Source organism: Molothrus aeneus, chromosome 10, assembly GCF_037042795.1.
Source record: "Molothrus aeneus isolate 106 chromosome 10, BPBGC_Maene_1.0, whole genome shotgun sequence".
NCBI lineage: Eukaryota > Metazoa > Chordata > Aves > Passeriformes > Icteridae > Molothrus > Molothrus aeneus.
This window is the reverse complement of record NC_089655.1, coordinates 6,727,464-6,752,343: the sequence shown is the minus strand read 5'-3', so window position 1 is coordinate 6,752,343 and position 24,880 is coordinate 6,727,464. Positions and strand designations below refer to the sequence as shown.

The 24,880-nt window shown below is 44.3% G+C and overlaps 1 protein-coding gene across 1 annotated transcript in view; it reads right to left on the bottom strand.

Moving 5' to 3' along the window:
• The window catches only part of INPP5D (inositol polyphosphate-5-phosphatase D), a 56,430-nt gene that overhangs the window by 23,378 nt on the left and 8,172 nt on the right, over positions 1 to 24,880 (bottom strand). Inside the window, exons 3-4 of the mRNA XM_066556655.1 lie at positions 20,826 to 20,889; positions 1,460 to 1,610 (exon numbers count right to left, since the gene is read on the bottom strand). Coding sequence (XP_066412752.1) covers positions 1,460 to 1,610; positions 20,826 to 20,889 — 215 coding nt within the window. The remainder of the gene's footprint in view (positions 1 to 1,459; positions 1,611 to 20,825; positions 20,890 to 24,880) is intronic.

Genomic DNA, 24,880 nt, shown 5'->3' with positions numbered 1-24,880 from the left:
GTTCATCTCCACTGATCCCAACCATGTTTACCTTTCTTTTCATACTAATTGTTCCAACAGCTTATTACACATGTTGTATTGTAGCTGGTTGAGTTGTGAGGTTTTGCTTGGTTATTTCCTAATGGTGGAATTTGCATTACAAAAAGACCCCCAGGTCTGACCTGCTGCTTCTGGGCTGCTGCAGTGATTCAGAGCCACCACAGCACTGAGCCATGGGTGGGTAATCTGCAGGGTGCCCATCTTCCACCTCTGCAGTTTCACATGTAAGATAATCAGACATCTGTAGTCCTGACGTGGCTCCACCATGATAGCACAAAGTGCCTTAACAAAGCTAAATTCTGTACATGAGCAGCCCAGACCCAGTGCTAATCTCCCTTCATCTGAAGGCTCTTAGTCTTGGATAGAACTTCATTCCCTGCTACTTGCCTCTCTCTGTATTATTTTTGCTGTAGTTCCCTCCCCAGCCCTGGGAGCTGGAGGCTCAGTACAACTGGCCAAAAGCCAGGAATATCTTTCCTGAGCAGATTTGCAAAATTTTCTTCTATTTCTTCCAGAAAATTGCATACCAAAATCTTCCAGCTCCTGTTAGATATAATGTGGATTCCATCAAAGGGTTACACAGACTCTGGGTTGCACAGGCACATCAGTCTGCCCTAGTTCACAGGGCCTGTCTGCCTGTCCCGGGGATTGTGTCATTTACACAAGTTTGATTGCAGTGCTTATCATTTCCAGACAGACATCACACAGGACAGGAAGGATGGCTCTGTGGACTTGACCTTCCTGTAGGAGAACTATGACATATCCAAGGAGTGATCCAGGAAAAATACAAGGAATTATCTGAAACCAGTGAGTGTCAGTAGCCCACAGTAGCATTTGATATAAAATAGTTGGGATGATGCCAATCACACCTCTTCATCATACACCTGCCTCTGTACATGGAGTTAGACTGTCTGCCACTGCCAGAGCTGTGCCCTCTGCTTTGGACTGTCAATGTCCCCTGGAGCAGAGCAGCTGAGTGGTTTCAGATGCCCCTCAGCAGCTGCAGGTGCATGGCACAGCAGAGAAATGTGCTTCAAGCCCCAAGGGAGCATCTCTATTTTGAGAGAGGCCTACAGATGCAGGACAAGGAGAGAGGGTGCAGAGGTTTGGGAGATGGCTGGACATAAACAGCTGGAGTCCAGATAAGGACAGCAGATTAACCACTCCCACACCAGATGCAGTAGACTTCCACAGAGGGTCTCAGTGTATTCCCTCAGGTGAGCTAAACTGATGCTCCAGGTGCTGTACCACAGGACACATGAGGGTTCACTGCCACAGGGCCTTGCCAGCTCAGGCCTCTCTATGCTCTGCTCTATTTTATTGCACAACATGTTCTAATCTCCTGCCTGCACTGCTTATCTCCAGTCAAGAGGTATGAGTCAAGGGTCTGCATCACCAAGTCACATCATGGGTTTCTTACCAGTGTCCTCCTCCAGTTCATCAGCAGCCTCCTCCTCTTCCCGTGGCACTGGATATTTGAGGTGCCATACCAGGCCCATGTTCTCCTTCTTGTAATACTCTATCAGTTCCTCCAGGTTCTGAAAATACTTCACAGGAACACCTTCTGATGCCTGAAACAAAACACAGAGGTAGTCATGGCATGGATTTCCTACCACACAAATATTGCCACTTGCAGAAGGAAAAACAAAGCCATAGAGAGAGGAAAAAGCCACTGCTGCTGCCCAGAAGAGAACTTGCCCTGGTCTTGCTGCCCATCTGACCACGGGCTCTATGCAGAACAAACAAACAGATAACACATTCCAGCCAGAGTCAGCACAGACACCAACCTCAAAGACTCACTGAAGCCAAATGGAAGAACTCTCTCACTGGGTTCAGGGTGATTGGGTTCACAGCAAAGGAAGATTTTAAATAATTCTCCTGGATTAATCTTTGTATTCTCTCCTTTACTGAGCTCAAAGCCCCTAGACTGTGTTATATCTTCTGGTATCCAGGAAGATTTTTCTGTGAAATTGCAAAGTAAACATGGCTAAATCCAGACGTTAGAATCCCTTCCAGGATTCAAAGGCTCAGAACTGGGTTCAAATGAAACAAGGTGCCACCCACACAGAAATGCTGGGATGGAGGTTTAGAGCATGGCAAGGACTGCAAACACACATGGCATGACACTGTGTGTGCCAGCTGAATTCTGTGACCAAACCTGTCTCAAGCACACCCTGGCCATTAATCTCAGCAATTGGTTATCCACAGAGGCCAAACAGAGGGATAAGGTTTTAGAGGTGTTCAGAGCCAAAGCTTCAGTGTAATTATATCCACACATTGGCACAGTGACTCTGCCTGCAGGAACAGCTGCTATCCCTGCAGCTCTGCCCCCTTGCTTCAACCACAGACCCTACCAAAGACAGACATGGTCTCTCATGGCTCAGTAAAGACCTTCTGACCAAGGGAAAGGACCCTGCATCACCTTCCAAACTGTGCTGAAGTGCCATCCAATCCCAAGGCTACAGCAACGTACAGCCAAAGCTCTGATCCTTCTCCTTGGGGTACCCTCTTCCTGGCAGGGTGCTCCTTCTGGACAAAAGGTTTTCCCACAGAAACCAAAACCTGTCTATATCTGCCATAAAAGATCAAGAAGTGGGGGCAGAATGGTAGAGAGCAGTTGTTTTCCATCCCCACAAGGCTGTTGTTCTTGACTTAAAAGATCAACACTGGGAACTGCTCGCAATTGGGCAATCTGAAGGAAGACCTGATCACCCCAATGGCAGGCTTGGCTGGCACTGTTTTGCATGCATAAAACTAAAATTATGTATAGGAAATATGGTTAATTAGTAAGGAATTAAAGCTGTGACTCCAATTTGACATAACGTGTTACACAGACATTCTGCCTCTGACTAACAGGCAGGGTATTTAAATTTATTTTGGGATTGCAATGATTGCCGGTAAAAAGTAACACATACAAAGTTTCAATACATGTTTGAACAAGCTTATTTACTTGCCATTTGTCTTTGCTTGGTTTCTTATTCTCTGTGAACTTTTTTGTTTGAAAGGCGAATGCAGAAAATCCAAGAAATTAAACAGGCAAGATGTGAGCAAAAACCACAGCAGAACACAGGAAAATGTCTTCAGTGAGTCCTAGCACTAACAAGATTTCTTTTTAACTTTTCCTAAAGAATAAAATCTCAGGCCAGAAACTGGGACAGTGCTTTCAATAGTGAACTGCATTTGAAGTCATCAGTGCCCTCAGGCCTGCCATTAAAAATACCTTTCATTTTTAGCTACACCTGAATGTCTTTAGAGGCTTAGCAAGGCACATTTTCACAACAGACATGGGTGATGTTTTTGAGAGCTCTGCCTGTAAAGCCTCCTTTTCTGTCTTTCACATAACTGTTTCTGCATTTAACAAGATTTATTATTCTCATACATTGGAAAATATCATGTTCAGCATGAAGGCAATCCTTGGGCAAACACTGGATTATATTTTTGTGAGGCCAGAGACGTTGAAACAAATCATTGGTTAAAACGTCTCATGATCCTACCCAGTATAGGTCAAATCTTGCTCTTCTAGACCAGCACAGACTCTGCACATTCAGAATAACTTATTTACATCAATTAATGCAAATAGTGTCTGGTCCTCCCAGACTCTTCTGCTTCTTGGTGCCAAGTGTGAAGGTTGGGAATCAGGGAAAACCATCAAGAATAAACAGCTCTAATCCATTGTATGTATCCATGTCCTGAAGTCACAGTGCCGCACTGGAACTGACCTGGAATAGTTCAACCAGTCTTCCATGCTTCTCTGTTCATCTTCCAAGCAGTACCTTCTTCTCTGAAGTCCCCATTTTTGTGATTATTCATTGTCCAGCATCCCCCCCAGCAGCCCAGAGGGCACCGTTAGCAGCTTTGGTGATGGGGTGGCAGCACACTCAGCCTCTGTGACCTGCCCATGGCAGTGTTACCCACACTTCATCCTCTGGATTACCCTGCCTGGGCTGCCTTCTGCCCACCCGCAGCCCCCACCTGCAGATGGGCTGGAGCTCATGAGAAACAAGACTTGGGGTGGCCTGCTTTGCCCTAAGCTACGCCAAAGGGTACCTGGGAAAAGGCATCAGCCCCATAAGAGCACACACAGAGACTCTAAAACACAAGGACAAACAGAGTCAGGGTTTGCTATGTAGGAGAAAAGCTTTGCTGTTGGTGCTCTTTCACCTCTGGAATCACTGCAGCCTACTCCACTCCTCCTCTTTCCAAACTCCTCCTTCACTTTCCTTTGCTACTTGCCCACCTGCCTGCTTCCCCAGATCTCCCCTGACTGTGTCTGAAGGCCCCTGTCCTGTTACTACACAGCATTCCTGCCACTCTCAGTGCCCAAACACTGTCTTCTCAGCCTTGTTCTGCCCCTCAGCTCCTGCTCTCCCAGGGTGCCTGCAAGAAGACAGACAGCCATGAACAGCACTTTTAAGGCCAAACAGAGTCTTGATAGAAGTGGTAGGAAAGGCTGAATTAGCACTTTTTTCTGCCAAGGATAGTTCAGTCTCTGAAACCATCCTGGTCTTTGTAGTAAGCAGAAGAAGGAGTATTTTGCAACAGGCCTCCTTCCTCTAACTCACTGCACACTCCAAAGTCTATGTTCCAGCTCAAATTCCCCGGCATGGTCAGCCCTAGCTCTCGTGCAGCCTGGCTGGGTGCACACATGAGCAGAGAGGCCCTACTGTCACACACCCCTTCTACTCTGTTAACTTGGCCTACTGCACCCAGCCACCCTTCTTGGTGAAGCCCCCCTTCTCCACCCTCACAGATAAGTGGAATTTGTGGCCACGTCAAGAAGCTGGGCTTTGCGTGCATCTGAATCCAGATGCTCATTCCCAAAGAGAAGCAGCCTCCATTCCAGCAGTGCCAGCTCCTCTGACAGCCCACCTTCTCCAAGTCCAGTCAGGAGGAAAGGGACCAGCTCCCCATGGCACACAGTAAAATAAAGGACAGCATTTCATATTTTAAGACAGAATTCAGCAAAGAACTGAACATGTGGCCCGAGCAGCTGCGCAGAGATAGGTGAGAGCTAAAATAAGAAAATGGGGAACCAGCAGGGTCAGGAGCTCCAACCAGCCATGGCCAAGTACAGAGGGAAGGATGGGCAGCCTCAAACCTGCTCAGCACACACTCATGGTGGGGGTGCTTGAGGATCCTTCCCCACACCACAAAAGGCAGTGGCACCACCTTGCTACACATCAGCTCAGCTATAATGAAAGTCTGAAAGCAAGATCATTTGATTATTCTCATTCATTTACTTTTGTATTATAATTGTTATTATTTGCAAGGACCTCAACAGAGGAAGTGTACGGGAAAGGCTGCACCCCTCCAACACACAGCCATGCCCAGCTGCCCTCTCTGCCTTTTGCCTGCACTATGAAAGAAGCTCCTCCCAGTTCAAACACCCCCAAACATCCCCACTCCCCACAAGAGAGCAGGGCACCCTGCTTTGTGCTGCCTCCCTCTGCACAGAAGCACAGCAAACACTGTACATTGTTTGAAATGGGACAGAGAACAGTAAAAGCAAGATTTTGTTGCACTGGCTTCTCCCCTTGGGGAGGGGATGAGAACAAAGCCTACATGACAAACAATAGTCATGTTGTTTGGCACACAAGTGCAAGGTACTCAGATACCGCCTGTGCTGCATGAGCCTCTCCAAATCCAACAGCTCATTATTTTGCTCCCAGCCACAGAGCAAGAGGACCATGACTGAGGCTGTGGTGTGACTCCAGCCAGCGCTGCCTGGGACTGCAGGGATGATGCCTGAGCAGCAACAGTTGAACAAGGAAAGTCTGGTTCAGTAACATTGCTGTGAGTGCACAGGTTGCTGGATGACCCCCCTGAGGGCTGGTCTCTGCCAGCAAGCAAGGAAAGCAGCCCAAATCTGGGACATCTGCTAGGACATCTGCTTTCTTCCCACTTGAACTTGTAGCAAAGGTTTATAGGTGGGGAAGGAAAAGTGGTGGTGGATAATGGAGTATAGGTATTGAGTCAGGTTGTAGATGGTTGTGGAGCACATTACCAAAAACTGGATTGATGGTAAACTATTAATAAACATTCTCCAGACAGCTGCACTGGATGACAGGGGTGAGGCAAAATGCAGCCTAAACTTTACACAAGCTTGTTCTGGATTTTGAGACAGGAAGCAGAGGCAGAACAGGGCACTGTGAACAAACCAAAGCAGGATGGGGCAGCACAGAGCAAGCTGGAGCCACCCCAGCAGAGCCAACAATGAAATCCACTTCCCGTCCCCCTGCCTGCATTTATTAAGTAACTGTTTCCTCAGGGTTATCACAGGAGAGATCTTGTTTTAATTGCACAGTGAATTGTTTCAAGTCATTATAAATGGAGATGGCAAGTGTCATCTCCATAGCAACACACCACATCCCCAGAAATGTGCTCACAGGGCTCATGGGACACCAGGGAGGTGTGGAAGGCAGGCTCTCCTTCCGTGGGGATTCTTCCATCATCCCCGCTGATACCTCAGCTTTGTGCTGATGGCAGCCACAACATATGGAAAGAAAACACCTAGTGAATGTATGCAGTTTAGGGAACAGCCCACAAAACAGCAGAGCTCTACACAGGAATCTGGAGAACAGTGAATCAGAGACTGAGCAGCAATTTTATAATGGGAAGCTACATCCAAAGCAGAAGTCTCTGCAAGATCTATTAATGAGAGTGTCATACAACATGCAAGAAGAAATTCTTCTGCTGTACTTAGTACCATAAAGCTTTAGCTGGACTCCTGTGGCCAACTTGGGGCACCAATTCTTATGGAACTTATAAGTACCATAAACTATGGTACTTATAAAGTACCATAGAAAGTCCCAAGGAAAATTTCCAAGAAAGACTGAAGAGCTTGAAAATGGGTTTCACACAGAAAGCTCAGAAGAAAGGGACTTGTATGGTCTGGCAAAGGGACAGCCTGGAGATGTCACAACAGCAGACTTACAAGTTTTAAATTCTCTTCTAAAGAAGATGGCAACCAGAGGTGCTGCAAGGCCCCGAGGGACAGTAGTGCCATGCACCCAGGCACTCCTCACAGCCAGCTAGCAAGTGTCTGATCCTGCCTCAGCCCAAAACCAGGGCAACACTGGGCTCAGACACCTGCAAGGCCTCCTGCCTCTCCAAACTCTGTGACTACAGGAAGCCCTCTGCAAATCTCCCAGCTTCCTTTATCCAGATCCAGAACCCTTGAAGAGCATGGCTAAGGCTGAACGTGACCATGCTTTTCACCAGCATCCCTGCCATTTCACCAGCATCCCAAACCACAACTTTCAGACCTTCCACTTCTGACTCCAGCCCTTTCAGCTGTGAACCTTCTTTCCCATGGGATGTCTTGGTGTCTCCTGTCCCCCAGAGCCTGCCCCCAGTTCTGCATGTCTTTCCAGTTTTCCATTTCCTTCAGTCCTCTGTATGCTCACAGTACAATGGCTGAGCACAACCAGCTACAATTTGCTCTTGTTTTCATACTGAACTGGCTTCTAGGCTGTTCATTTCATAAGGACAGGTACAACTAATGCCTTTAATCACTAGCCTTTGGTTAAATCTTGTGATCCCCTTTCCAAATTCAACCACCTGAACTTTTCAACAGGTTTTTGTATGGCTGTTGACCAGATAATCTGGTCTTCCTTTGTATCTGGTGTATTCAACTAATGCCATCTGGCCAAGAGAACTCCTTGCGAAAGACACTCCAAACACAGTTTTAGTGAAAAGCAGCTGTGAGCATGACTTTAAGAGAAGTTGCATGTGGATTATAAATACATGAAGTAAAAAGATGTAAAGCCCATGCTAAACTAGGAGAGGAACTGGTTAACTTGGGGTTCATTACAACAATTGTATAAATAGATGGCACAGGAAGTCTGGGGCCCTCAGAAGGAAGAGGAAGTGTTTTCCTTTCCTGCGCCAAGGCACAAGGAGGAACTAGGAAACTGATCATCTGGTTATGTTGCTTGAGGCCAAATTTTTCTAACTAGAGTACCTTAAAACAGGTATTCAAACACATACATCAGCATTTCAGTAACAGACAATAAGTTTTCAAAGTTACAAAATTCTTGCAAATACCCACCAGCTTAAATGAAAGCAGTAAATCAGGTCAATTCTACTGTGGTAAGAAAGGCTGGCAGGAACTCTTCTCTTCTTTTAGATTTGAAAAAAATATTATGTTTTGAGGTTTGGAAAAAAAGTTGTCTTCAAAACTGTCTGTTAGCTAGGAAGTCTGGGTGGCATTTTTAAATGTATATTTGGCTCTCATGTAGACAATCTTTTTGTATTTCGCTAAAGAAGTGAACCTAAGAGCTAAGGAATTCCTGGTAAATTGTTTTTAAAGCGTTTTTTAGCAACTTGGCTGTGTTTCACTTTCATTTTGTTAGCAAACCTGCCTTATTTTTAAATCGAATCTTGTGCTAAGAAGTTTCAGGAGCATTTCAGAAAAATGGGATTGTAGACAGGAATCACAGCTGGGAGAAACAGCGACTTTCCAAAATATAAGCCACCCAGAAATGTACTCTAATTTGAATGCAACACCTGGGGCTTGAAAGAAATGGAGCTACCTAGGAGCACAGAGGGAGAGAAGCAAATGTGTGCCTGAGAAAGAGAGGGCTCCTGTGACCTGGAGGGTCAATAAAGAAATGAACTTTATGAGAGGTGAGAACTTGTGGGTTGGCAAGAGAGTTCTGCTGCTGGATAAAGCTCAGCAAGAGGGCCTCTGCCAGGGAACTAAGCATGAGAGAAGAGGTAAGGGGAAGAATCTAGGGAACATGGGCAGAGGATGCTGGTGGGTGGCCAGAGCAGCACTTCCACACTTGGAAAAAGATCATACAAATTTTGTGGAGAATAGCACAGTGTAAGTGCAGTTATAAGTCATACACCTTGAATAAGGTTGGAGGGAATGGAAGGCAAACAGTTGTTGTCTCCTCCAAGGTGAGACATGATGGACGCTTTTTGTCTCATTCCACATTTGGTTTGGTCCTGATATTCAAGTTTGTTAATACATGTCACTTCTGCTACAGTGAACTTTTAAGACTTTGGGTGAAAATCATGGAATTCATAGAGTTCTGGGAAAGAGGGATTCACAATTTCTGAAAGAGATGATTCATGGAAGGAAACAAGGAATTACAATTTAATAACAGCTAAGTATATATTACTTCTAGTTTGTGATCCTGGCTGAAAATCAGACATAAAAAAAATATCCGAGTTAAAAAAGGAAAAAAAATAAATTACTGTATTTTCTATCCTATAAAATTAATAAAAATCCTATACAAAATCCTCTGTTCCTCCAGTGCAACTGAAGGATGCCAGTACATACTACCACAAGCTCCATTTCTTTCAGCATGATACTGACTTAAAATACTCTGTGTATTAATTACTCACACTGCATCACAATTCCATTCTTATAAAAAATTAGAAAAAATGGGAATGCTGAAGTTTTCCAATTTTGGGAAAGGCCATCTCACTTTTTTCCTATGTGCAATGTCATGGAAAGGACTTGAGAAGCACAATGCATTCTTCATTTCAAATACTTAACATGCTCTGTGTGTGTGGAATGTGAGCCAAGTTGCAGTTAATCCTAAAAAAGATCCCGACTCTCATATCCGCCACTGTTGATCTGTTCTGGATGTGCAAGAGTTCTCCTCTGTGTGATTCCATCCAGGCTTCATTCTGGAAGCCTGAAGACTAGCCATGTTCACAGGTAGGCACAGCTCCCATGGCAGAATTGGGACATTTGCAAATTAGGAGAGTCTGATGGAGGAAAGGAATATTGAAAGGAGTTCTCAGTAGAGTATAACTGGCTGCCAGATTTTTATCTCAAGTTCCTTGCTAAACTTCTACATCCTAAAGAAAAATGTATTAGAAGCTCTGGAAGGTAAAGGATTTGTGGAAGTCTTTTGAACTGGCATTCTCCACACATGAGAAAGACATAAATCATAAAACCAATGTAATCAAATCGTACTTAAAGATCCCATTCCACTCTGCTCCACCACTCCATGGTTCACATAAAAATATGTTAATTGCCAAATATCCAACTAATATAGTTAGACAGAAGCCAGGAAGAACACCAAACAATTTAGAAAGCACCAAGACCATGTACTTGGGATAGTTCTTCACATTCTTCACACTAAATAAACCATTCAAACTCTGGCCTTCAAAAAGATTTTGCTAATACAGCATACAATGATTCAGCTTGTAGCACCAAGAGAACCCTGCTGAGCAAACAACCCTTTCAGCATTTCTCTGTGATATAATAAATAAGATTTACATCAACAAAAAGCAAACAACAGTGCAGTTTCATGATGGAACATGAAGGACTGGTATTAAATTTAGCTACAGGGTGCAAGTCAGATGAGTTGATGATGAATGAGCAAGGACTTCAGATCCATGAGGATCTGATACATTTTTTTTAGCACTTCTGTAGTGTGTAGGTGGAATTTAAGTAAAAGTTTTGGAGTATGCTACTTCTAAGAACTTTTGTGAGTTTATCACAAGCCTTGTGCTTTTTGGTTTTCCACCAAAGAACTTCAACACTTGAAGTCAAATGAAAATTTCCATTTTAATTTCTTCATAAAGTATCTAGCTCTAGTGCTTACCAAGATAAGCTTGAAAACATGAGTCCCCAAGAGCTATCAAGGCACCCAAGGCAGCAAATGTAGCACAGTCATTGTTTCTGAAGGCACTCAGTGGAGGTCATTGTTGTGATTCTGTCAGTGCTCTCAGTCCAGCTGACCTTACCTGGACTGGAGAACTATTGAGGGTTACTTGTTTCTTGTGGAAGTTCCCAAGCTTCCTTCAGCTTTTCCCTCTGTAGAAGGCAATAAATATGTACCCAGGCAACTGTGTGTGGTGTTCAGAGTCCTAGGAGAAAGAACTTTTCCCTGAAACAGGTGAAGACGTGCCCACAATGGCTGTGTATGCACAGCTGGGCAGGATCCCTCAGCCCACAGCAGTCATACTGAGCTCCAGGGGATCTTCTCCAACCTGTGCAGCAGACAGTGGAGGATCCATAATCAGCTCTCTGCTTTCCCTGTTGTCCTCTTGGCTGAATGCATCCCAGTTTCAACTGTCACCAAGCACTAAATATGCATAAATTACATAAACTATCCAGTGGGAAAGGAAAAATGTAAGATTAAAAAGGTAATACTTATTGAAGATAAACTGCTGAAGCAAAGCAATGCAGGCAGAAGGTACATGGGTAGCAGCTGCATGCAGCACATTGTACTGCATAGTTTTATGGGTATTGCATAATTCAAACCCCTAAGCCATGCACAGTAAGGGTAGAAACCTTAGTTACAATTTCCTGTCTTCAGTCTGCAGAATTTCTCAGGCTTTAGCTACAGCAACTGATTACCATGTTTGAGACACTAAGGACGACCACTTGTCCTTTCTTTCAAGGGGCTGTCCCTTATTTCATTCAGTTACTGCAAACTCTTAATCAGTTAGAAGCCCTGAGCCATAGCTGCTGACTGAGCAGATACAGAACCCAGCCTGAAGGAGCACCATCATTTAGCAAAACTAACCACAAAACTAAAACCAGAAAGACAACACCCTCCAAACCCTCTCCTTTTATGTTCTCCCCTAAACCACACTTCTGGAATAAAAATAGTGGATATTGCACATTTTCTGTTACACTTTGGCCCCTAAAATTGGACTCAGGATTTCTGGGTTTGCATGCACATGTACAATGACAAGGCTACCCAGGGCCTCTGTGAGCAACCAGTGCCTGCCTGTGGCTCCTGCCATGGCTGATCACAAGGAACACTTGGCACTAAGCCTGTTAAACAGCACAGGTCACTACAGCCCCATCAAGTTTTGGAGAAAAAGGCTTCATGCAGAGTTGCTTGGAAATTTTAATTCAGGCTTACCAGTCTGCTAACAGAGAGCAACCCGAGCCCACAGGGAGCTTCACCATCCTTGGTCCATGGGGTTTGCTAAACCCAGCTGTGCTCTATGTTGACTTTTAAAATACTGCAGAGGGACAACTTCAGAACCCTGGGATGGAACAGACCTCAACCAGTTTAGACTTTCAGAGGAGAACCAAGACTGAAAACTCTGACAGAAGTACAAACTGAAGATATAAGAAGTCAGACAGCTGGGCAAAGGTCTGGGAACAACCAAAAGCTGCATTGTGACTTCATTCTTTCAGAGGGACTGAAACAACTGAGTCTGAGCTATCTTTGCTAAAGTCTGTTTCATTTCCCTAAACTATTTTGTCATTTGAAATCAAGCCTTGCATGCATTTATGCAGCAATCTGAAAACTCAAGGATGCTAGATTTAATTTAAAAGCTGTAATAACTTCAACCACCATAAAGTAAATTTGAACAGTATTGGTGAAGCAGACCCTGTTTACCTAAAACAAGTGCAACCAGGACAATACTTTCAGTTGATATTCAAAGATGATTGTATCTTTATATTTGACATTTATGTCAGCAGTATGCTGCAGCCCATGTAGGTTGTACTGGTCCCATTCCCCACGGGTGCAGTGCAGATTGACTGAATGAGATCTAACTGGAGCCCTTGTGATGTGCTGGGTGAGTTCCATGTCTGCATGGAGAGGGATGCAGCCTGCAATGATCCATCTCATCAGCAAATCAAGGTAGATCTCTGAAGAAGAAAGGGCATCTCATTTTCAGTATGGAGTGTGGAAACAATTTTGTAGTGACAGTGATACTTGTCATAAGACTCATTGTAAACAAATCTAATATCAGTATTTTCCAAGACTCATTCCTATCTTAAATGATCAGGACAAAAAGCCTCATACAACACCAACAAAATAATAATTTCTCTTTCTTTGAGAGAACAACTCAAGACTTGCCTGTAAATGATTACTTTCCTCTGTGGCTCATCATCCCTCAAAGCACAGAAGCAATAGAACACACCATTTCATTACCACACAGCTGAGAGGGAAATAATCTGTTCTCTTCCTGAATACCTGAAATTGAGTTATGAAGCTTCATCTGAAATCTTTGGAAATATAAAATATTTCTAGTTGCTTCCCAGCTAGAGCAGCCTATCCTTTGAGGACTGCACCCCATGGACAGGTGACCCACGCCACAAGAGTTTAGGAAAGATTGTCTGTCCGTGGGAGGGACTCACGTTGCAGCAGTTTTGGCAGGACTGGGCTCCTGAGATTGGAGCCACGCTGGAGAAGTTCATGGAGAACTGTCTCCCATGGGAGGGACCCGAGGGAATAACAGAGAAAAAACTCCTCTCCCTGAGTGAATAGAAAAAGATCTTGGGTGACAAACTGACCAAAACCCCCATGCCCTGTCTCCCTGCGCTGCCGGTGGGAAAAGAGAGGGGCTGGGGGGGAAGAAAAGTGTTTTATAGGCTTATTTTACTTCTCATTATCCTCCTCTAACTCTGTTAATAATAAGTTTATCTTACACCTTTAAATTTGAATCTGTTTTGCCTTTAGAGTGTTTTCTCCCAGTCCTTATCTCAACTCATGAGGCCTTCATTAATTATTTTTTTTCCTCTCCTCTGCCCAGCTGTAGCAGGAGAGGGTGAGTGAACGGCTTTCATGGGTGCCTGGCATTTGGCCAGTGTCAAAAAACAAATATATAAAGGATAAGACAATCAAATGGATTGAATGATATGTGACTGTGATATGTGACAACACTAAAGGTAATATCTATCAAATTACTGCAAAATGAGAGTATTTTCTTGTTGATAATGTTGGTTGCATAAGTTTTCAGTTGCTTTTTCTCATCTCCCATAAGTGTTCCAAAATTTCAGGAAAATTTTCCTTTCGGTAGTCTAGGAGACATTGAGGTGGGTGTATCCCAGGGGCTCATCTCAGGGTTATACATGTTTGTAACTCGATTATTTGCACACCCAAACTCTTGTAACAGAGTGGGGGGAAGATCCAGCAGGGTAGGAGAGAGAGAGGTAGGCTGCTGGGTGTATGACTTTGGGTGGTCAAAGCCTTTCAAAGGATAACAGGTGAAACAATTACTCTTCTAAAACAGTAATTGTTAAACTGCTTACTGTATAACCACCCTAATCCTTATCGCCTGACTCTGGAAGGATTTTGCAGCTCCTGGAAGCTGCTTTGTACCTTCAGCAAGGATTGACTATTTGCAATTTTCATCTTTAAATGTGGTGAAGGCTTTATAACATAACACAATTATTAGAGGGCAAACAGCAAAAGAAATTGATGACATTCATTTGCATTTCACTCATTATAGGGAGATTTTGTCTGACAGCACATCCAGATAAAAGGAAAAGGGATTTCACTTCATGGTATGCATTAGCTTCCAAATACCTGGTTACATTTTCTGAATGTTGAAAAACAAAATAATATCACTTTAAGTTGATTTAAACCATATTCTCTGAATTATTTTTTTAATATTTCAGGAAACTGGAAACATTCTGGAAGGGTTCAAACTAGACAAAAGCTGGATATGGTTTGTTTGTATGAAGAATTCTGTATACTGAGAGATTCAGGAGCAGGAATGTGCATGTTTCAGGAAATACCTAGCTCTCTTATTAAGTGCTGGTTCTTTCAGCTTTCCAAAACCTGTGTAGTGCATTAAGTTCATTTCTACCTCAGATGCAAGAATTGAAAAAAACATTTTTCTTGTATAAACAGATCTGGATAGTTTGCAGAAACATGAAATACATGCATTTTGCTAAGCCCTGATCGTAAAATATTTTCAGTCCTACATGTAAAGTGCTTTGCAAACTGATTAAAATCAACATTAAATTATACTGAAAAATATTCAAATTTTAACATCTATATTTTTTGGTAATAAAATGAAGTTTAATATAATTAAATTATGGTTTTGCACATACTAGAAATGTGCTGCCCTAATCACGCTTCAATACATTGTTTATGAGTATTGTCTGATTGTTCACTTGTCCCTTCTTTCTATCCAAGAAAAGTGATTAACCCTGATTAATCTCTCAGACCTGCAGTTCCAACAGAGTCTCACAAGCACAGTGAGTTTTCCATGGTAACAGATAACTCAGGTGAAATCTGTTCCATTCTCATCATCATCTTTTCTTTAGACAACCTCTGTGCAACCTGCAAGTGGCATTTTGGACAGACCTGTGCCAGCCCTGTCTTCACTGCAGCCCATGAGGCTGCACAGGCACAAACACCTCCCAGAACTGCAACAGAAACCATAAGTGGTGGATGGCTGAGCCTCACCTGAAGCACTTTACTTTGTTTTATCACCCAGCTCCAGAGCAATTTCGCAGTAGAAAGGTTTTGATCAGATACAGATAGATTATCAAAGTCCAGAGCAAATCACAAATTCCTGTTACAGAAAACCTTTTGGTGGCCACATGAGCCAGAGCAGCACAGCACACTGAGATTACAGCGCAGCAACAAAGAGAACAAGGAAAACTAGGCATCTCTCTGCAAAGGGCTGACAATGGACTTGGTACTGCACATGGCACAGGCAGACAGTGTCTCTGACGTTGGTGACAGCAGCAGTGACACCAGGAATGCAGGAACTGAACTAAACTCACAGCTCTTATCAGATGCTGCTAGCAGGACAGCAGCCAGCTCTAGAGTGGGTTTGCACACCGGATGGGGCCTCTGCCCCAGCTCCACCCTGCAGGACTCACAAACAGAGGCAGAACTAGTCTTGCTCAGGAGCAGGCACAGTCTTGCTGACAGTGATGGGGCAGGCACCCCTCTCATTGTGCCTCTTGCCCATCCCAGGAGAGAGAATCTCATTTGTTCTGGCATATTTAGTCAACGCAGTGTACAAATCAAGATAACTCCCAAAATATGTGCTTCTAGAAGTGGATTGGGAGGGAGGGTTTCAGCAGAAAGCCCTGTACAGTGTTTAGGGCTTCCGCTACCTCCTGGGAGCTGCAGAGCACACTGGTGATCTGCTCTTAGTGTCACTTGGCACCGTGAGTCACAGCTGCTGGCCTGCTTTCTAACGGCTCACATAGCACTATTTGTTTCCTGTTACACAAAGCCCCGTGTCAGACTAGAAGAAAATTACCAGAAAAAGAAAAAAAAAATAGCCATACCATCACTCACTGTAAAACAGTGTTGCCAGGGTATCTATAATTTTCACTGAAGTTAGGAAAACACAAGTAAAAAGGGTCAGGCCCTCCCTTTACAACATGTAACAAGTATAAATGTAAGTAATTTTTTTAAAATAGTTGATTTCAGCACAAATGCAAGAAGTGCTCAAGCACACAGGAATGATGATCTGGTGCTATGACTGCAAAATGAATATTTCCCATGTTTCCCCATGGAGCAGGAAGATGCATACACACTGCTGCTTTCTGTCAAAGAGCTGGGCAGCTAGGACAGCCCAGGGAGATGAAGAGGGAAGAAAAACAGGCTGTAACTTTAAAAATATTAATGGGTTCCTTACTGTAATACAGTCTCTTGTACAGCATGAGAAGAAGGCTGCTTTTCCTGATCCCTTCTCACAACAAGGTAATCCACAAAACTCTGGAGTTGGTGAAACAGTTTTGTTCAAAGCAAAGGAGGAGTTATTAAAAAATGAAGGGCCTTGGAGCATGTGCTATGCAAGGCATAGTCTTTGTTCAACACCCTTTCCTCCTATTAATGTAAAAAAAGATGATGCATCAGGTTAGGATTTTTCCATTTTTTTTTTTCATCTTTCAGGGAATTTTCTCCCATTTGTTGCCTAAGAGATAATAAAGATGATACTTAAGAGAGACAAAGACGTAGCCATGGAGGAAGGGGAAGGGTGCAGTTCGCTGCAGTCTGTTAGCTCAGGGGCTTTCTCTTTGGAAGTGCAGAAATGCCACGAGATTTTGGCTGGGGGATGAGGGGCTGATCTCAGCATCTCACTCACTGTTGGGATTGGAAGGGAGACGCTGCTGCTGCTGCAGGGAGAATTCGCTGCCACCGTGGAGTTCTGTCCTTCACTGGCTCCCCTTACTGTGGGTGAGCCTCTGCTCATCAGAGCAGCCGTGGGACCGGGACCTTGTTAACACCTGATCTCACTGGGAAGGACCCTCACCATCTACCCAGGTGCCTCAGGGGAAAACTCCTCCTCACTCCAAGGGAGCGGCTCCCAGCTGCCCTCAGGAGCCCGGCTGCCACTGCACAGCCCCGGCCATGTCAAGTTCAAAATTGCTTATCTGGACTTTTTCAAAAGGGTGATCCAGTTTTTCCATCTGAAACAACACTTTTCTTCAACATCCTGGCAACACTATGATTATGATATGGCAGGCAAGAGAAATTCCTTACCATGCTAACTGCTGCAGATATAGAATCCTAATGGCAGATCACAATCCATGCCATAAAACACTGGAAGGACATTTGCCAATATTTTTTTCTTCAGCCTGAATGCAAAAGCGCACCTTTGTATGCAAAAATGTGTACTTCCCCTTCTTCCACCTGTCCTTGAACAGTTAATTTAACCATGCAAAAAATGACACCATCATTCCATTAGGCTGGGACCAGGCTTCAGAAAGATGAAATGTACTCTCCAAGACTTAACAAAAAAAGTAATGCAACTTGCAGCTTTAAGGGTGAAAAAACTCCACAGAGTGGCAGAGGGAGAGCTGTCATATCACATGAGCTGTGTATGTAGCTGTGATATGACAGATCTTCTAAATCTGCTGTCATCAAGAAAAATTCCTGACAGACAACAGTCCAGATCTGGGCAGGAAGACAGTCCTTTTTTTAGGAAGAAGCATTGTGCAGGTTAAAAAAAAAAGTCACATTGATAATCAGGGCTCATATTTGTAATCAATACAGGCCTATCTCAAGATTGAGTATTGAATCTTTCCTCTATAATTTTTATAAACCAAGAAATGAGAAGCATCTACTGATTGCTGAATTAATTTAACACCTGATCTAGTTCCATAGGATTAGTAGACCCTTTCCTTTATTAATGGGATTTTTTAAAATGTCCACATTCCATCCTAGTCAACATCTTTTACATCCTTGCAAAGAAGTAATCTTTTCAAAAATCTGATCTTTTAAGACACATGAAGCAGTTTTTGTTTTATCCAAAAATCAATACACAAGCAACCAAAAAAAAAAGCCTGGCCCAGCTGGAACACTGTACCAAGAGCAGCAGCCAAGAACACAGGACTGTTTTTACTCTGAGCTTTAATTATAACTCTCCCTGCATCTTTCTCTTGCTGGAAGAAGCCAGCCCCTTTCATTTGCCTCTACCTCAGAACTGGAATAAGGCGGCACAAAGCAGGAGGTGTCGTGTCTTCAAAACATGAGTTAACAACACACTCTATTTAGCCTACCCCTGGTATTCAACCTACAGCTCCTGGCAACCCAGCTTGCAAAGGTACTCCACCACAGTTGCTCTGCATTCTGTGACACAGGAACAAGAGAAATCCCTTGCAACCACAACATGGGACCCAAGAGAATCTCACAAATTTCTTGTTCATAAACCTTGATCCAGCAGGAGAGCTGCCCATTGCTACAGCACAGGGAAACAAAGATTTCTCATGGCTGCAGTGCTTTAAGCACTGTATATGTACAACTCTGCAGACAAGAGTTGTGCATGAAAACAGGCCCTTTGTCACCGCAGAAACAATCATGGATCCAGTATAAATTGGGAAGCACAACTCACACCTTCCTGGGTTGTAATGCACAGAACTCCCTGCACAGACCTTCACTGGCAGGTGCTGTGAGCAGCCTGTGCCCCAGTGCTCTCCAGAGAGCAGCTGCACACAGGTACATTGCTCTCTGCTCAGGTTTCAAACTCTCTTGTCACTCATGGCATCTGTGTCCTGCTAGAACAGGCTCCAGGCCAAGCTGCATGTCCAGCATTTCTCACAGGATCTGCCAGCAGGGCAGCTGAGGGATGAGGAGGGGACACAGCTTGCCCAGGGCACAGAGGGACAAAGTGTGGGGCTGTGTGGGCGGCTGCCTTTGCAGATACCTTCTGGCCTGCCTTTCTTCCTCTCCCACAGGGCAAAACCCAACATAGGATCATATCTGTGCTTGTTTTCCAAAAGACAAAGCAGCTGCCAAACTCATACCACAAAGTTATTTAGAATTAGGGTTCCACAAGTTCCCCTCATCATACTGCTGCCAGTGCAAAGAGCAAGGACACCATTAGCAGTGCCAGGGTCCCATGGCAGCCATGCCACAGAGCTGGTGTGGGACATAGATAGCTGTGCCCATTGCCTGGGCCTCAGGTGTCCCCCAACGCTCCCCCTGCCTGTGAGGCTCCATCTGTGAGCTCTCTGGCACAGAGAGACCCTGATCTCTGCAGCTGCTCTGGATACTGCCAAAGATAAACACCATATCACCTTCTGGGTTCATAGCACCACCACATCACATCAGCACAATGCACCAAAATACACTCTTTAGGACAGAATGGCTGGGATATATCAGAAGATGGAGGAATGTGAAGTATCACTACAAAGAGCCTACAGCACAGTGTGTGGAGCCAGGTGGGAATGGCAAGATATTGGTTCCAGCTGGGTGGTGGTCCCAGGCTTGCACCCAGCCGAGCCTGCACAAGTTCCTCTGCACAGTGTCACCCAGTGCTCCATGAAGAGGGGTGAACTCTGGTGACATGCCATAGTAACACTACAGACCCAGGTCATGTCCAGCATAGACTCCTGCTGCCAGTTCCTCCTCAGAAACAGAAGTGCAAGTGAGGCAGAAGAATCTCAATGGCTCTGGGGAATCCAGCTGTCAAGGCCAACAGGGCCATAGTGGCTGACCCTGGGCACACAGTCCTCTGGAGCACAGCACCAAGAGCCTGGAGTTAGCCTTGGAGGCAATACAGCTGTGTCTGTGCAGAGCTGCATCTGAGTGGGGCTCCTGAGAACAGCCCAAGATACACAAAAGTAGGTCTCCAAAGAGCCAAGCTGGATGTGTGCACCCAGGACACACAATCCATCATTCTTACCAAAAGCCCACAGCTGAAAGCAAGCTGCCAGCACACAGCTGTTCTCACTAACTCATTACTCTAGTTTCAGATATGCTGCCTCTTAGTGGAGATCTCAAAAAACACTGATAACCCCAAAGCACGTGAGGAAATACTCAATTAACATGGTGCATGAGAGATGTATAAGCTGCTCATGAGGTTGGTAGAAATCTGATTTATAGTATGGGAAGCTAGTTGTCAACTGAAATGGGAAGGAATTATTGCAGAACCACTCTGAATAGCAAGGCAGATGGGGTAGCCTGGGAATTTCCATTCCATACAGCAGGGAATGCCCATGCAGCACCATGTGCCAAGAGCATGAGTCAGCTGCAGCCCCCACTGTTGCCCAGTAAACCCATGCCCAGTTCTTGGGGCTGTAGGAGACCATGCCTCCCTCCCCACCCCAAATTTCACTATTTATATTAAAACAAAAAAGAGGCTGAGTGAGAGGTGGCACCGGAAGGGGAAGTGGCACCGGAAGGGGAAGTGGCTCATTTAGGCTCCTAAATCAAAATAGGAATAAACAGAACATCGGAAATTCCTGCCCTCAGTCTTGGTACTTTCTGGATCCTGAGACCAGAACTCAATTTACATTCTCTGGGTGTAGGCAACTGTGCTGCAGTTTTGGATTGAAAAGATTCATGATGTATTGATAAGAGGTTGGCTTCAGAGGAGAAATTATTCCACATGCTGAGCTTCTCAGTGACATAAAACATGGCTGTGCCACTGAATAGAAGGCATGTGTGTTAGAGTGTGCCGATGGCCACAGCTATGGACTGGACTGGAGACTGAAATCTCCACAGCAGTGGAGTGGAGACCAGCAGTGTACTGGCCTGACATTAGTTTAATTCCTTATATCTTTTTTTTTTTTCCTCTTGGTGTTAGAATTACTTTGAAAACCAGCAGTTCTCAAATACATTTTTGTGGAACCAAATAGTACAGAGATGGCTTACCTGGACAATTAGTTTATTTTCTTTATCGGGCAGAATTCGGTATGTATAAACGCAATTCCGGTACCTGGAACAGACCACAGGTGATACGGTTAGACCATGTCCAGAAGGGAATCTCACTATGGCATCCCTCCTTGTGAAAAAAGACATTGGAAAATCCTGAAACACATAGATTGCTTCATGCACAAGGGTTCTAAAATATTTCTCTTTCTTACTTTCTTTTCCTGGAGCCTGCGGACTAACACAAACCTGAGGTGTTCCTGGTCACTGAAACAGGAACATCTGCTTGCAGATGTCACTGCAGAAAGTGATATCAGCATTAGCTCAGAGGGAGTCATTCCACTCTTCTTCTGGCCGGAAAGAGAGAAAACACCAAGTGGCTCTAGCTGTCAATAGAGCAGGCGTCTCAGGAAGAAATGAAAAAGCAGAAATCCAAAAGACAAAGGGCCAAAACCAGAAATAAATGAGTAAACTGAAGGGCTAGAGCATTGACTTGTATTGGAAAAAGCAAATTATATATTTCAGCTAAATCACAGTACAACATCTGATTGCCAGGCACATTTCTATCCACAAATCCTAAACAACAGTTTAAATGAAAACCCATCTCACCATCCTGGTGTGGATGCACACTGTACATGTGCATCTGTAGGGCACCCACAACAAATACTTTGTCCCAGTTAAATTCAATTAGATTCTTATTAAGGGGGGATAGAGGAGTCTTGTGTTCAGTGGAGGGTCACATCAATGCACAGGAGCCCAAGGGAAGCCTGAACAGCACTGTAAGCTTAACCTCCCTCAGCAGCTGCTGAGCTTTGTGTGGTTCACCCAAGAAATATTGACTAGACAATATATTTTTACCTTTCTCACAACAAAAGATTGATCAAATCTTTTAAGTTATCTGCAAAGCACTTAAAAGATACAATATCGCTTTGAGCCACCAAAAGGTGCAGATTCAACCCCTTCCTTCTCAAAAGAAAAAACAGAATTCACACTCAGATCTTCCTTGGTTGTAAAAGAAACACTGCACTGTCTGTGGAATTGTCACAAAATGTGGGCTGAGGTCATCCCCCCAGCTGGGGAGATGAGGCAAATCAATAAACATGCTAATCTCTCTTAGAGTTGTAATGTGAATCTATTCATCATATGCCTTTCAGAATCATTCCACACAGGAGAGAGGAGACTGCCAGGATTTCAGGCAGCCTTATACAAGGAGTCACAAAGAGACATTGGAAATGAAAATAAATTCCTCGTAGATCATAGCTGAGTTTCTCTAGGATGTCTGGAGGACATGTATCCACATGAACGTGTGTCTTTTGATAGCATTAATGCAAAGGATGCAGAAGAATTCAAGCTGTTTCTAGAGCTCATTTCACAGGCATCTATTTATTCATACATCTGGTACAGAGCTGGAAGTCACAGACATGATCCTCAACAGCTAGGACAGCTACAGCACTGCTAATTCCACCAACACTGGGGCAATCAGTGCCAGGTGAGGATATGAGCCAAGGAAGAGCATGGGGTTTGTTTTTATGTGTCAGTGCAGCTCTCTTACACCATTTACTCCTGCTGATATCCAAATAGAGCTAAGCAGAATTATTCATGCAGCAGACACAATTTGTGTGTGTGGAGATTATGAAACTGATAAATGAAGCAGCCCAATGGCTCCTGCTCACAAGAGGACTCTCATGTGGCCTTCACAGAAAGTGGCCCATCACACAGACAGTTCAATGCTGCTCTCATAATGCTTGTAAAGAGGTTTAGGCTGAGGACCAGTAAGATCAGTATAAGAACAATGAAAGAAGGGCAGTTGGGTGAGACAGGAGAAGGGAGAAACACTCCTAGGATCAAAGGAGGAATCCTGCTGGCCAGTCCCCTAATTTAGTGCATGTGGATGGGGAAGACCAGGATTCTTACTCCATTTTTACCCTTAGGCTTCCTCTCCTCAGCATCCTGACTGACAAGTTATGTGGTCCCATTTGCCACCACATTCTAGGTCCTCCCTAAAAGGTGGGTTGAGTTCAGAATTGTTCAGCCATTGTTCAGGCTGTCCATGTGGAGGGTAAATAAAACATCAGCCTCCAAGTACTTGCCATCTGCCTGTCCTCTTAACCAACCAGAGGAGGTAACAGTGTGACAAGGCAGGCATTTTCTCACTCCTCTCCTGCTATATGTTTTTATGCACAGGTGATAATGTGCATATTGGGAGTGTCAGAGCACTGAACAGGGCTGCTGTGCTAGGCCTGATGCCATGTGCCAAGTGCACCATGAGAGAGGCACGGCATTGGAAAGGACATCTCGCAGGCAGGGTCCTCTTAGAGGGGTCCCAAAGCTGCAGCTGGTCCTTGACTGTCACCTCTAGAAGTGTTGTCAGTCCTGCAGCCATTCATGGAGGAACTGCCAACAGAAGATCCCCTGGAGGAATGGTACCAGTTTAGGTGCAGGGAACACTAAGCAGGCTCTTTTGGATTTCAGGATTCAGGCATTCCCCTCCAGGTGAGTAAAAGACCCCGTTTCTTGTCAATAGACTGACAGATCAAATGATTTAGGCACAGAGAAAGGAGGAGGAAAAGGGCTTTGTTTCTTGCCTTTTATGGGTCAGCGTGACCAGAACAGGGGACAGCTGTGCAGGGGGAGGAGCATTTCCCAGCCTTTCACTCTCTAAATGCTGCTGCTCTAAGTTTCAGAAAAGGAGGCAAGGCACTCTTAAAAGGCTCTCCAAATACACCTCCTCCACTTGTCTATATTTATACAAACCCTGTTTTTCTAAAGCAGCTCTTCAATGAAATCAATATTTCATTCTATTATATTATAATAATAAATGCTTTTGCTGGATCTTGATTGATCTGCCCAGTAAATATTAGAACTTTGTAGAATATGACATTTCTTTTTCAGAGCAAATTTCATGTTTTTTTGTTTTCCTTATGTATACAGAGTTGACACCTACTCCTTTTCAACATAATTCTCTTTTATGGAAACAATTTGCAGTCAACCTTTCAATTCCCCACTCTCCCGTTCTTTGTCTCCAGCCTCTCTATTTTTTAAACGAAGTAACTGAAGAGCTCAAACTTCAAACACCTCCCAGTCAATAGCACAGCTGAAACTGATACATCTCTGAGGAAGTTTTCAGCTTCAGCAAAGGTGCCCATTTTGTGGAGATGATGTTCAGAGGGAAAGACTTATTCACCACCTCTCCACAAACTAACTGCAAGCCAGCATAAGCTGAAAGCTTCTGTCAGATCGTTTGACAGCAGTCTGTGTGATGTTTCCCAGGCTGTAATTAATGCCAGCCCTTTGCACCTCTGATCCAGCTGCTCTTGGCTGGCAAGGCTGGGTGCTCCCCAGTTCTTTAATCAAGCCATTCATATTAGCTACCTCAGAATGGATTTAAGAATATAACCTTTGGCTCCCGGTTCAGAAAATCATGGTCATTATATTGTTTCTGTTTCCTGATCCCATGTCTCTCAAGTCACAAAAGGCTTTCAAAGCTGGCTGCATAAACATTTACAATGGAAAAACTTATGCAAATGCATGTTAGTAGGCCTTTCTGCAGCACCTTCCCTTTCTATAATCCCTACCATCCCTTGGTGAAAATATTTTGTGTACACACTGGTTACAAGTCGAATCAATGGGGTAATACTAAAATCACTTAATGAAAGCAACAGTCTGTTCTAGTAAATTGTTCCCTGACTGACCACTCAGGCCCTCAGCTCCTGTTACAGGATTTTTTCTCCTCCTTCCTGCTAGTACTGGCTGTTCATCTGCAGCTGCCCTTCTTTCTCTGCTCCCTCCAGAAAGACAAAACTCTTCCCTGTGTTGTTTCAAGCACCTTATCAGGCAGGCACTGAGGCTCTCTGTGCCTTGTGAAGACACCCACTCCCCAGCCACCACTCCCTGGCAGTCCAACACCTACACCCACAGGGCAGTCACCCAGCCCCATGGCACTCAGCAGCCGACAGTGTTGTCAGCAGAATCTGACCTCAGAGACAAGCAGTTAGCTCAGAGTTATAAACAGCAGCACCACCTTCACCACTACAAGAAATATACTTTCAAACAGAAAA